The sequence below is a fragment of the Esox lucius genome, chromosome 4, assembly GCF_011004845.1.
Source record: "Esox lucius isolate fEsoLuc1 chromosome 4, fEsoLuc1.pri, whole genome shotgun sequence".
Taxonomy (NCBI): Eukaryota; Metazoa; Chordata; class Actinopteri; order Esociformes; family Esocidae; genus Esox; species Esox lucius.
Genome location: NC_047572.1, coordinates 11,484,416 through 11,498,928, shown reverse-complemented (window position 1 = coordinate 11,498,928; position 14,513 = coordinate 11,484,416). Strand labels below are relative to the sequence as shown.

At 40.4% G+C, this 14,513-nt stretch overlaps 1 protein-coding gene across 1 annotated transcript; it reads right to left on the bottom strand.

Annotated features, from left to right (window-relative positions):
• Positions 1-8,612: 8,612 nt before the first annotated feature.
• On the bottom strand, positions 8,613-12,911 carry LOC105007572 (E3 ubiquitin-protein ligase TRIM39). The gene is made up of 8 exons (XM_010866559.3): positions 12,583-12,911; positions 11,671-11,943; positions 11,401-11,574; positions 10,680-10,775; positions 10,299-10,558; positions 10,067-10,185; positions 9,463-9,653; positions 8,613-9,318 (listed from the first exon to the last, which is right to left on the bottom strand). The coding sequence occupies exons 2-8, from the start codon at positions 11,899-11,901 to the stop codon at positions 8,944-8,946; spliced, it is 1,446 nt and encodes a 481-aa protein (XP_010864861.2). The 5' UTR covers positions 11,902-11,943; positions 12,583-12,911; the 3' UTR covers positions 8,613-8,943.
• Between the last annotated feature and the right edge of the window lie 1,602 nt (positions 12,912-14,513).

Genomic DNA, 14,513 nt, shown 5'->3' with positions numbered 1-14,513 from the left:
TTTGGTCACTTAGTAAGTAGGCCAGTATCTCTGTATTGTCCTCTGGAATAGAGACACACAAGTTATTATGTTTTTCCAAAAATATTAGCTTTACATAAACTGCTGGTTTAGAGATTAAATCTAACAACATTTAAGGTGCTCTAACCATAAGCCTATCTGCAAACTCTGTTCATCCATATGCTTGGGTCATGTAGATGTATTGATTGTATTAGTTAGTGAACTGTTATAAGCTGTTGTAACCAATGAAGCAAAATATTAATTGTTTGTAATATGAGCTAAAATGGAAGGTGCAAGTAGGAGAATAGGAAACCCTGTTCAAGCGGTTGCCGGAGAGAGAAAGATTTAGTATGTCTGTCTTTTGAGAAACAGGACACAGGTTAGAGGCGCACACACATAGTCTGACAGACAACACAGACACCACAAGGGGGGCAAGGGGGGTACTTGCAGTTATCCTATAAGGAATAGAACTGGGATTGGGCCAAGGACACACTTGCTTTGTAAGTTAACGCCTCTATCTTTTTGGGCGTAGTAGAAGTATAAAAATGATGTTTTGACTGTTGATCCTTAGACATTGTGCGGCGACACGTGTCTCCAGAAGCTTCTGTAATAAATGGATATACGATACAGTAATTGACCTGACTCCTGGTGTTTTATTCTCCTTTCCAACAAACCAAACTCGGGGAAGTGTTAGACTTCAACAGTCACTAATCTGAAACAAAACAGAGACTGATGTGACAACAACACTGGTGTGAACGAATATTTAAAATATGTAAGATTGTTACTGTACTACTAGCATAAATGACAATTAAGCATTTACATTTTTAATAATATAAGTAAATGTTTCAAATGATCTATTTTCTACAAACATTTTCAGAATGCCTGATATATTTACACATTCTTGTCGGTCCGGCTATTACAGAGAATTCTCCTTATAGTTTCTTTAGATACCCACAGTATATTACCCTTCCCAGTCTAAACCTCCCTGGACTAACTAAAAGTATGTAAGAGAAGACAAGGAGGCAACAAGTTGTGTTGTTTAGAGCCAGGGTTCCACACAATGCTCTTTAAAATATTTCTGCAGCAACCAATTTTAAGATTGTGTTCCAGCGTTCACTAACACTTCATTTTAGTAAGACCTACATTTCGACTCCACGTTCACATTTGCATTACGCTAATGCTTTGATCAGAGACAACAGAAATGAAATATTATGATTTCAATAAACAAGAGACTTACCAGCAAGCAGGCAGATTCAAAAGTATATTAATCTTCTCCGGGGTACGTTATTCATTGATTCCCTTGGATAGTGTCTGTTGACAGTGATCTAAATCACAATGATGTCAGTTTCAAAACCATGTCTTTTATAGGTATGAATAGGTGGGATCTTGTATAAGGATGAGGTGGGTGGTGTTGTTCATCTAATTTAACCATTGATTGGTCCAGGTGTTTACCTGACCAATGAGACACTGAAGATACCAGGAGTAAGGAGAATATACAGAAGAAAAAGGTACATGAATGAACCTAACCTGAAGACATTAGCCAAATAATCCTGCAGCCATTACCTGGCCTATTGAGAAGCATGTGATGGTTCAGATAGCCCACCTGGCCATTACCTGGCCTATTAAGAAAAGTAATGGTTCAGGACAGCCCACCTGGCCATTACCTGGCCTATTGAGAAGCATGTGATGGTTCAGATAGACCACCTGACAATTTCCTGGCCTATTAAGAAACGTAATGGTTCAGGACAGCCCACCTGGCCATTAACTGGCCTATTGTGATGTTGAGTAGAATAGACAAAGAGCACACAGAGGGATGCAATGATAGTTGGGAACACTGTAATAAGAGGTTACTTGGACTTATTTTAATGTTTTACTGATGTAACTGACGAGACGAGATGTATCTGTCTGTCGTGGTGAGGAAAGAGCTGAGCCGCAGGGCGAAGCTCTCGATTTACCGGTCAATCTACGTTCCTACTCTCACCTATGGTTATGAGCTTTGGGCCATGACCGAAAGGACAAGATCCCGGATACAGGCAGCTGAAATGAGCTTTCTCCGCAGGGTGGCTGGGCGAACCCTTAGAGATAGGGTGAGAAGCTCGGTCACCCGGGAGGAGCTCAGAGTAGAGCCGCTGCTCCTCCACATCGAGAGGGGTCAGTTGAGGTGGCTTGGGCATCTGTTTCGGATGCCTCCAGAACGCCTTCCTGGGAAGGTGTTCCGGTCCCGTCCCACCAGGAGGAGACCCCGGGGAAGACCTAGGACACGCTGGAGGGACTATGTCTCCCGGCTGGCCTGGGAACGCCTCTGTGTCCCCCCGGAAGAGCTGGAGGAAGTGTCTGGGGAGAGGGAAGTCTGGGCATCCCTGCTTAGACTGCTGCCCCCGCGACCCGGCCCCGGATAAGCGGAAGATGTTGTCCATTAATCCAGTGTCTTTCATACGAGAGCAAGATTTAGCGGTTGTAAAATGTAGGTATACCGCCTTGTTCAGAGAAATTAAATGGCTGGGTGAGATTTGGGAGGTGTAAGGCAACGATCTTACTAGCAAAATGATATCAAATTAATCATGTTTTATTATCACATTTTGCTGTTCTTTTTTCCCTGAACAAAATGTACTGAATAAGTTGTACATTGGGCCGACCTCCACACACACTGTGTGAGCGATAGATTGCTCTTGTATTCAGATGCCACAGCAATTAACACCTCATGCCACTAAGCTGTGTAGACATTCAACAATATAGATTGCCAAGTTGACTGTAGAGTCACAGACCTGGTTCAGGCAAATGAAAGTAGATATATTTGAGGGAACTGACTTTTTTCAGGCCTGAAGATCATCAATAGCATTAATTAACATTTTACTCATCAAAGATAGTAACCTATAGCTCCTTGTGTTGTACTTTCACCTAGAGATATGAATAAATACATTTCAGAAAGAGGCCAACAACTGACGATGCACCATTTTGGGATCCACAGAGAGAGAAATAGTAAACAGAGACATTAACATGGTAAAGAACTCAGACATTTCTAATATGATGAATGGATTATCGAATACTCTTAGTCCGTTGTTTTATTTAGAATAGTTGTTTGGGATAAAACCCTTTGACATTACAAAAACCTAGACTAAAACCATTGTATCTCAATATAAACTGTCTCCATTCTCACTGGTGACATCTGAAATACTAGCATGTTAATGTTTTACACCCAGGGGCGCCGCCAGGAATTTTGGGCCCCATGACAAAAAAAATCTAATTGGGCCCCCTCTGCGCAGCTGTTACCTATTTTTGGGTAACTAACTTTCCCCCCTATACCGCGCCCCTGATTACACCGCCATGTTCCCATGTGCCCCACACACATGTGAGTAGATAGACGCCACGATGAGCTCCCAGCCCCCTTCACCTCACACTAAACAAGGACCCCTTTGACCATCGATGCCTTTTCTCTTGAGCAGACCATGCCCCTCTAAAGGTCAAAGACAATCTAACGGCAGTGACTCACTGAAATGTCTGTTAAATCACTGCAAACGTTGTTGCCTGCAGTTTGTTGACAAACACTTTGAAAAACTCATAACAACAATCAGCTGCTTACTAACCCAGTGAGCAATCGATGGAGGATTGTTTTTTGCTGCTGGCGGGCCGCTGTTGGCTATAACGTTCTACAGCCAGCAGGCCACCAGTTTTTGCCGCTTTTCTCCTGATCTCAATTTGCATAAGCTAATTTGCATCTCAGGAGGCCTGACTGCTTTACGCTGGCGGCTAGTCGCTGAAGAGAGGGCGTGCACTGTGATCTGCTGTATCGGCTTGTGTTGCCTTTTTCTTCCAGCAGAGATGCTATTGTACCCCTCTTATTCTTGTACTGATTATTTGTGTTAACATTATTTTAATATTGTTCAATCTTAGTGTACAGAATTTTGGTCAACAGTGGTAGTTTAGAAATAAAATATACTTTGACTTTTGCACTATTTCTTGTATACTCTTGCCATTGCTTACCAATTTTTTTTTCTCGAACTAATGGCCATTTTCCATTGCATGGTACATACATTTAGCAAGCTAGGAATCCCACGTTCTAGTAATGTGAAAACTGGATCATTTTAGCAACTTGGTTATTTAAGTCTCGTTCAGGAAAAGGAACAACTCTTTTTCAAAGGGTATAAGGTATGAGCTATATCCTATGAATTGGACAATACAACATGTGGATTATGACCTTATTTTACTACAATTTGATGAACTCCCGAAACAAACGAAGATCAAGGTTTTGTTTGGACCATCGGACAAATTGTTGAACGCTGAGTCACCAACATAGCTATGGTGAGTTCTGTTATGCGTTATTATAAATAACTACGTGTTTTTAGGTTACTGAATAAGAACGTATTGTTTGTATTAAACAATGACTGTTTGCAATATTCAATTAACATTCAAATTCTTTAGTCAAAGTCACCGGCGCAGGTTCTATACCATTGGCGGGAAAACAAGTTATAGAAACTGAGCTTGAAAAAAAAATCATTTGCAACACTTGCCACACATTTGCCACACTTACCACAGGCAGGAACACTTACCACAGGCAGGAACACTTACCACAGGCAGGAACACTTACCACAGGCAGGAACACTTACCACAGGCAGGAACACTTACCACAGGCAGGAGCACTTACCACAGGCAGGAGCACTTACCACAGGCAGGAACACTTACCACAGGCAGGAACACTTACCACAGGCAGGAACACTTACCACAGGCAGGAGCACTTACCACAGGCAGGAACACTTACCACAGGCAGGAACACTTACCACAGGCAGGAGCACTTACCACAGGCAGGAACACTTACCACAGGCAGGACACTGCCTCACAACCTGCCTATTACCGCACCATCTGCAGTCACAAGGTGCCATATTCTTGGAATCCAGGCGCCCTCTAGTATCCTTGGTTTATACGACGTCAACCTGTTTATGCTCCAATCTGCTCGTTCCTTCTCCCAACGTTTTCAATTGTATAGCAAAGGGGTGCACTAGCATGGCATATCTTTACTGCAGCCTCAAGTGTTAGCTCACTGTCCCTGAACAATCTCTCCCTCACCTTCCGTCCAATATTCCTGAAGACAATTTGGTCCCGTATCAAAGAGTCCTTAAGTTGTCCAAAGTTGCATGTCTGTGCCTTTATCTTCAAGTCCGCAAAGAATTTATCAAAAGACTCACCCCGTTTTTTGAACACGGGTGTGAAACACGTGTCTCTCCTACGTTTCATTCTTTTTCAGTGTGTAGTAATTATCGAAAAGTTTCAACACCGTGTTGAGATCATTCTCCTTACCCTCATCAGCGAAGATGAATGTCTTGTACACTTCTACATCTTGTGGGACAGCCATTGTTAAGAACAGAGCAACCTTACCCATTCCTGGGCTGTCGGCAGCGCCAATTGCAGTGAGGTAGACAAGAAAGTGTCATTTGAAACTTGTTTGAAACGTCCAATTTGGGAAAATACGACGGCTTGATCCCTCCCATGATGCCCTCGCGTGCGTTTTCACTCCTGGTACCATAAAATGTCATTATAATAGAATTGGAGTCTTACGCAGGTGATAGGTTGAGTGTCTTTACTGAATTGAGTGTCTTTACTGAAAAAGTGACCCCGCACTCCGGTAACACGTGCTTGGTTACCAGCTGTCTTTACGACAGCTCCTACATATCATTATACTCCCCTCTATACTTTTATATCCTTATATGGTTAAAGCATACATCTTCTACTGGCACTTCACTCCCCTTTCTCCCATTCCTTCACATCGGATTACAAACTCTACTCACAGTACCATAAATGGTGAAAATATACAAACTAATAAAAGAAAAAAACCATTGCCAACTGTCTATAGAGCAGTGGGAATGAATTGATTTCTAATCTGTTCTCTCATACTACTGTATTACCAATGGTGTGTTCAGGATTTGGTCTGTCTGCCGGAAAGAACGTTAGCGACCACCTCAAAACTCTCCCTCAAACCAGAACATTTCCATTTCTAATTACAGTCTCTGTTTGATGATTCTTTTTAATTAAATACTGCTGCACTCAATTCAAAGTTATATGTGGATTATTTATTTAGTCAATTTTCTTGGTCAAATATACATTTTCATTTAAAAAAGAAATCTCATCACAAGGTCCCTCCCGTAGTTCTTTGAGCCCCCCTGTTGAGAACTGCTGTGCTAGATGGTAACAGTCTGAATGGCTTGGGGGGCTGAGATAGAGGAGGGCCATCTATGGAGCGTTTGGAGCGACCTCCACATCGTTGGTGTTTGTGTTATAGAGGATTTTTGTTTCCACTTGCAATCAAGGGAGTAGTCGGCCAGGAGATTGCTGAAATCCCTGTTTTTAGGTGATGGGAAAGGTACACGTAGGATTGGAGTGCATTTTGTATAACCCGAATGGACTCCCCTGGTTTGTAATCCTTTGTAGGTTGATGAACCCACCATAGAACAAACCAGTTACAGTTCTCCAAATTTAAATTGGATATATTTTATATCCAAAAAGGGTCCATTCCCTGGGCTGCATCAGCCTTGACATAAATTAATAGGAGCACTGAATGCTAGTCATCCCGCTGTTTAAATCATGCATGGAGTAAGTGCAGCCTCTTGCCTTTCGGGGGCCCCCTGCTTATGTCTACAACTGGCACTGCATGGAGTATTATTTCAGATACCTTCAAGTGTAGGACTCCTGATGGAGTCATCCCCAAGGGTGAATCATGCTTGAAGTATTCATTTTGAGTCTTCATGTACACGACCGATATACTCATCCATTTGAAATGTTGGTCGATATTGGTAGAAAGGATTTAAGGGTTTATTTGTTAAGATTTAAAGGTAAAATCATTCAAAGCGCGGGGACAGTAGAGGGCCGGGAGGTTGACAAAATTCCGGTTATAACAGAAAATAAAGAAAACTCATGAAGAGACATGTAACAGAAATAATCAAATAACTACAAAAAGCACAAAGCAACACCATCTACAAAAGGGAGAACTGGACATTATCACAAGAAACTGCACTCACATCTCTTGCTCAGGCCGTCAGTCATACTCACTCTACACAAACTTCATTGATGATGGGATTAGGCATGTGGAAAAGCAAAGAATTTAAGTGACCAATAACAACAACAAATTTGTGAAAGTATAAACAGAAATACATTAAAGTTTTAATAACATCCCAAGCATAGCTGCAGAGTATACACCGATCAGCCATAACTGACAGGTGAAGTGAACTGATAATCTCATTATCATGGCACCTGTCAGTGGGTGGGATATATTACACAGCAAGTGAATATTCTGTCCTCAAAGTTGATGTGTTAGAAGCAGGAGAAATGGGCAAGCGTAAGGATTTGTGCTACTTTGAGAAGGGCCAAATTGTGATGGCTCTACAACTAAGTCAGAGTATCTCCAAAACTGCAGCCCTTGTGGGGTGTTTGCGATCTGCAGTGGTCAGTACCTATCAAAAGTGGTCCGACAGGGTCATGGGTGGCCAAGGCTCATTGATGCACATGGGGAGCGAAGGCTGGCTTAAAGTGTTCTGATCCAACAGAAGAGCTACTGTAGCGCAATTTGCTGATAAAGTTCATGGTGGTACTGATAGAAAGGTGTCATGCATCGCTTTGTTACTCTCTTTTGTTCTCTTTTGTACTATGATTGAGATGTGAGGACCCTTGGTTTTTTAATATGCAAATATGTTTAATATGCCTATGCATATAAAAAATAGTCCAATTGGCATAAAAACCATATTGACCTTTAGAATGCTTTAATGGCCAGGGAACACAGCAAATGTATCAAGCAGTTTATTGAGAGCAAGTACCAATCTGCAAACTGCACAGCATGCAGTATTCTTGCTCAGATGTTCAGCATTGCCAATTTAATACATGAAATGTCCGCCGACAAAATATCGCAAAGCATATTCTGTAATCTATATATTTAAAACATAAAAACAACTGTAACACTGTTACCTGTATGGACAGGAGGCCCACAGACAGAAGTCAATTATAGTTACACCCTGTCGGTTCCACAATGCAAAGCTACATAATTAAAGGAACAGCAAAGCTAGCATTTCCAACCTACTAGCCAACAAGGCTGTAATGGAAAAAAGTATGTGATAATAATCCACCATGGATTATCTAATATTATTCCGTTTCGTTCAATAAGGGAAGGAGATGAGTTGTGTCATTGTATAAAACTCTGTCTACATTAAGATTCACATATAGTTGCTGGGTTGGCGCTGAGACGCAAAAGCAATTAGCACCGTGTCCTGATTAGCCATTGACATGATTCAGCAGGAAACTCTGTGTAGACCATCAACTTTGTGCATTTGCAAGAAAGACCATCTGATCAACTTGCTCGTGACTTTTCCTAGTGATTTTACTGGTATCTAATTGACTTCAATGATATTGTCTGAAAAGTAACATAACTATACTTTCACTTTTACTCATTACTTGACCAGTGTTAAATTTGCATCACCATGTTATTATAAGAATGGTTGGGATTATGGGTTTTGTTCTATCCTTCAAGTAGACAGTCAGCAAGTTGCAAATGTGATTCTCTATTTCTTACTGCAGTACTGCAAACAGTGAAATCACAAAAGAAAATCAATAATGAATGTAATATTCCAGGTCTCCCTTAGTTGTATCAAGTAGGAGAAATGAGTAAATATAGATAAACGGAATGTTAAATACTCATTGTTTAATTTACCCTTGACATTAACAAAAAGGAATAAAAGTCTTAATGTGACAATGGTGAGTGGTTCAGAGCATTTTTTGCAATAGTTTCTGTTCAGGCTAGATTTATCGTTCTCTTCCAAATGGCAAAAACTTCAGAGTTGGTTACATTTCTGTTTTGTCAGAGCTGGCTTCAGGTATTAACAATAAATAGCATTATGAAAATTTGAATTAAAAGTGGGTTTGTGTGAAAAGCATTTGAAAAAAATTCTTAAATGTGTCAATGATCCCCTACTAGTTCTTGTTCATAATTTCCAATTCCTGAGATTTCACCGGTAAAATCGCCAACATATGTTTGCTACAATTATTGCTCAGATACGGAAAGACTTTCTCTGTGAAGTTGTGTGTAAATGTGTGGAGATGTAGATCATTAACCGTATCAAAGAAGGTCAGACACCCTTTGTCCCAGTCCAGTGTCACTTTGACATTGATGAGAAATTTTTCCAATGTCAGGGTGACAGGCTCCTCGGAGCCAGAGTGTGCCGTGTAAACATCTTCTTGGTGGACTAAGCTCCAGACTCCTTTGTCAATCACCCCGTGCCTGGATACTGACCCTTCCAGTACTCCGATGGTCCATGAGCAGCAGTTATGAATGTCTTGAACCTCCACCTATACAATACAGGTCAATGTTATTCTTAGTTTTTTAAAGAAAACATTTCCAACTGTCACCCCCACACACATATGATCACAGGGTCAGCTGCAAGCAGCAGCCCTTTAAAAATAGCAAATTCCGTTTAAAAAATCCTTGCTCACCACCCAGCTGTTTTGACCCGAGTCAAAACCTTCAGAAGCCAGGACCCATGGATGTAAGTTGAACCTCTCTGGGTTGTCATAATGTCTATCTTGAGCTTTTCTCTCCTTTTTTTTTTTCATTCTGATCCCGGTTAAAGTTTCGTTCAACAGGACATCTCTGTGGGCAGTGTGTGGATCCAGAATCACAGGATCTGAATGAAGAGAAAGAGATAGTAGGTTATTAACCCTGTATGTACCATAGACTGTAATTTTTTTTTAGCTCAGATAGCTGTCAATCACAACGTCACACCACCATTTTTAGAGCATTAAATAACTAACTAAAAACCAACTTATTTTAAAAACAAACTCTTGAATTTACATTAGCGTGATACAAACTACAGTAAATGACAGAAACCAGCTTCGGAAAAAAGATATTTGAAGGGTAATTTAATTGTATAGTTGGTCTCGCGTCCCATTGAATAACATGGGGAGGCGGGGTTTATGACCTATACTGGGACCACTCACCAGGGGGCGATCGAGACGTTTTGGCTTCACTTTTCAGGGCTTGTGCGGCACGCTTGGTATGTACACATAATATGCAGGTTATAAAAAGACCTATACTTACAGTATGACCTAGATCTGAGCATGTTCTGCGTGACCCCGACCTGCAGGTTTCCCAGGTGTTTGACCATATCTATAAATGCCCCTGAAATTGGCTGTGGATCTGGATACGACCACTGGGTTCTGGAAGAACATTTGGGAGTTAAAGTTGTTGTTGGGTTGTGGGTTCAGAACTACTTTGGGTTTGGGAGTTCAGAGAAACAAAGATTGGAAAGATGGGAATAAAAAACATGTACCTGGGCTTGTTACGAAGATCCTTGTATCCCAAAAGCAAAGCATCAATGTCAGCTTCAAGAAAATATTCTCCCTCGCTGATTTTGCATTCCATAATTACACAGTATTGCCTGAAACTCTCAGTTTCCTTCTGTACCATCTTAGTAACCTGTTTTTCTTCCTTCCTCACAGCCTTAATCCTTTTGCTCATTTCATTCTCTAGGATCTGATTGAGAACATCAATATGGCTGTTCACTTGGTCCTTTGTTACTTTTCCTTGCATCTTCAAAAAAAGGAACAGAAATATCAATATCATCTACATTTAGGTAATTTAGCAGCAACTCTTCTTCAGTGTGACTTACTGTATGTCAAGCGACAGCCTGTAAATAGATAGTTATAGTTACCTCAATATATTTTACTGATTGATCACATTTTTGTTTGGTTTCATTATAAAGTCTCAGTTTCTCCTTCAAGATCACCAGGTCAGCCTCGACACTAAGCTGGAAAAAGAAAAATAACACAGGTAAGAATGTAAAGGAGACACCCTTTTCCAGAGCAAATTACCGTAACTGCGTGGTGAAACAACCACACAGCTTAGTAGTGAGTGCAATTAAAGGGACATGGTTAGTGTTTGGTTTGATATATCCATATAAGGAGGGAAATGTGAAATGAAAATGCAAGCTCTCTTTACACTGGGTGGTGGATCAGTTTTGAGTTAATATAATGAAATGATACAGTATGTTGCCTAGGGTAGTTGAGTCACTGACACTAGTAAATATGTATTGGGGCTTTATGGGTGTGAATTGTTCAGCAAAAAATATTCTAGATTTCCCCATTTTCCTATGAAGAAACAACATTGTACAACATGTTTTTTAGAACTCATTGGTCTTGAGCAGTCATATCTGATATCCCGTAATGTGATTTGTAGGCATTAAAGGCAATAAAAGGCATTAAAGGCATTGTGTTCTTGTGTAAATGTGTTCATATGGGATATGGCAGGACTTGCGTATTGGTAAGTATCAATATGGGCAGATGTTACCTGAAGTGTTTGGTATTAACTAGCCTCTGTATAATTACATAATATTATTAATTTGAGCTTTATCCCATATGCAATGTTTCTTTTACCTTGCAATCCTCCACAACTTCTTTTATTCGACGGAATGTGTGTCCTGTATGTTTGCTTGAATAGCAACACACCAAACAGACAGGTTTTTCATCCTCCAGGCAGAAGAGTTTGAGTTTCTCTTTATGTTGACCACAAAGCTTCTTTGAAACATGAGCATCTCTGTTGCTTTTTGCCTATAGAATTGAATGATATCATTAGTGAATTATGTTTGACAATAGGGAATACAGTGACATTTTTGCTTTATTCAAGTTGATAAACAAGTCTCCAACCTGCTGGAAGACCTCACAAAGCCTCTTCAGAGTAAGGCTGACTGTTGGTAGAGACATGGATGATCTCTTCCTGCAGACAGGACACTCCTGGCGGTCTTTATGTTTCCAGTAGTCCTCTATGCAGGTCTTACAGCCACTGTGGCTGCAGGGGAGGACCACAGGATCCTTGAAGATATTATAGCAGATGGGACAGACGAAGTCTTCTTCTTGGAAGTCGGAGTTGGAAGCCATTTTGATCACACAATAAGAAAACCAATATCTCTGTTTTGGCCTCTGGAATAAAGACACAAGTTAGTCATTTCCAGAGCAACTCTTAAATCAAGTTCACTGTGTTGCACATTAACATAACTGCTGGCTCAGGGATTAAATCTAGAAACATTTAAAGTGCTCTAACCACAAGTATATCTACCACCACTCTTCAGACATATGCTTTAGTCACCAATTGGGGAAAAAAGCAAGTCTGAGATTTGAAACTTGGTGATAATTTACATAGATTGCTAGTCCAACAACACTGGTATTGATTAATAGTTATTTCTAAATATTCCTGTGGCCCATATTGAAATGTATGGATAGTGTAACAGCATTTACTAACACTTCCTTATAATAAACTCTGCATGTCGCCCCAACCTTCACATCTCCATTGTGCTCTGATATAAGACAATATTAATCAAGCCCTACATTTAAAGTAATTTGACTGTAGGAAAAAACACAAAGTATTATTAAGACTATCCCTGAACTAAGAAGCACAATCATCGATCTGATGATTGTTTTTAGTACAGAATGAATTTAACATTGGTGTTATATTTTTAACACAACCCTGTGCTACTATATTGTATAGCCGACAAGCTTCATTCTAAATATATAATGAAGATTTAAATTGTATATATCGCAAAGGAAAAACAAGGTACTTACTTGCAAGCAGGTAGACTCAAAGGTAGAACAATCTTCTTCAGGGGTATGATTTACTCGTTCTGTGTCTGTTGACAGTGAGCTAAAACTCTATACTGATGGTATAGTATATTAGCCTGAGTAGGTGGGATCTTTTGTCAGGATGGAGGTAGGTGGTGTTGTTAAATTTGACCCTTGATTGGTCCTGGTGTTTACCTGATCAGTGAGACATCAGGTGATACCAGGAGTAAGGAGAGAGGGTGGGGGGAGGTGAGAATGTCTCTATACAGAAGATTGGCCTAAAAGGTACATGAATGAGTCTAACACAAACACATTAGCAGCCTGACCATACAGCCATTAACTGGCCTAATTGAGAAACGTGATGGGTTCAGGACAGCCCACCTGGTCATTAACAGACCTGTTGTGATGTTGAGTGGAATGGAAGCGGAGCAGACAGGAAGGAGGGGTGATGAGAGAAGTGTGCAATGGGGTGTGTCCCAAATGAAACCCGTAAGATACACTGCAATTTCTTAAAACTAATAAACTGCCTTCTAAATAGGATATAGTTTCACTTGTATTACATAGCATGCATTTAAAAGTAGAATGTTTAAGTATCTATCAATGGAGTCATAAAGCTGGTGGCATTTCCACACACTACACTTCAATTTCAATGTCATCTTTGTTAAATGTAATTCAATTTGACCTTCATAATAGGGAACACATTTTAGGTACTATGCCCTTATCAGTCCTATACACTGATCAGCCATAACATTCTGACCACTTGCCTAATATTGTGTAGTTCCCCCTTTTGCAGCCAAAACAGCCCTGACCCATCGAATCATGGACTCCACTAGACCTCTGAAGGTGTGCTGTGGTATCTGGCACCAAGACGTTACTTGCTGTCTAACATATCCAACCCACTGACAGGTGCCATGATAACGAGAACATCAGTGTTATTCATTACACCTGTCAGTGGTCATAATGTGGTCATAAAGTTGAAGCGTTCAACTGATTGGTTTAGAGACCAATCAGTGGTCTCTAAATTTTAACCCTTCTGTTCCTCACTCAAAACCTTTCTTTTCGACTTTTTTGGAAAGGAAAGAAAAAGGTGCAGCTTCGTCCAGAGCTGTATAAGTAATGAATGACTAAAATGTAAGAGCTCTATCATGGTGTGATGGTAACAATGTGTGCTTTCTTTTTTGTCTATTTGGATATGAACATGGACTCATGGTGCCCGGAGGACCACTCCATTCTCCATTGTGTTATTTCAGAAAGCGTCAGACCCCACCATGTGCTACCTTAATGAGGACTTAACAGTCATGGTCAACCTGATTGAAGCAGAAGACAGGTTATTGTACAGGACAAAGCAGCCACTGTGACCACCAAACATGGGCTAATGATAATCTTACAAATGGTAATTTAGGAGCACACTGAGGTGTGAGGGACACCCACCAATCGTAGTATGGAAATGGGGGTAGGCCATTGAGAACCATTCCAGCCAAAGATTCAGAGGAACTTAAAAATCATACGAACAACACAAGGTTGCCAGACCTGTTTGCATTAGAAAACAGTATACAGTTGTGCTCATAAGTTTGCATACCCTGGCAGAAATTGTGACATTGATTTTGAATATATGACTCATGCAAAAAATAAAATATATATATTTAAGGATAGTGACCATATGAAGCCATTTATCACATAGTTGTTTGGCAAATGTTTTAATCATAATGGTAACAGAAAACACCCAAATGGCCCTGATCAAAAATTTACATACCCTTGAATGTTTGGCCTTGTTACAGATAGTGATGGCCAAACGGGGCTTCATTAGCGTTATTTTAGCAGCAAAATATTATGCTGGCAGATCTCAGATTTTCTTCATTACAATAAAAGCCATCATTGAAATGTATAAGGCAATAGAGTTAACAATCTTGTCTGATACTGAGCCATGGGGCAGG

Coding starts and splice junctions, on each gene's coding strand:
- LOC105007572 (XM_010866559.3), bottom strand. CDS start 11,901: ATGGCTTCCAACTCCGACTTCCAAGAAGAAGACTTCGTCTGTCCCATC. Junction 10,559..10,679: donor AATCAGTAAAATATATTGAG/GTAACTATAACT, acceptor CTTTTTTTGAAG/ATGCAAGGAAAAGTAACAAA. Junction 10,186..10,298: donor GATCTTCGTAACAAGCCCAG/GTACATGTTTTT, acceptor ATGTTCTTCCAG/AACCCAGTGGTCGTATCCAG.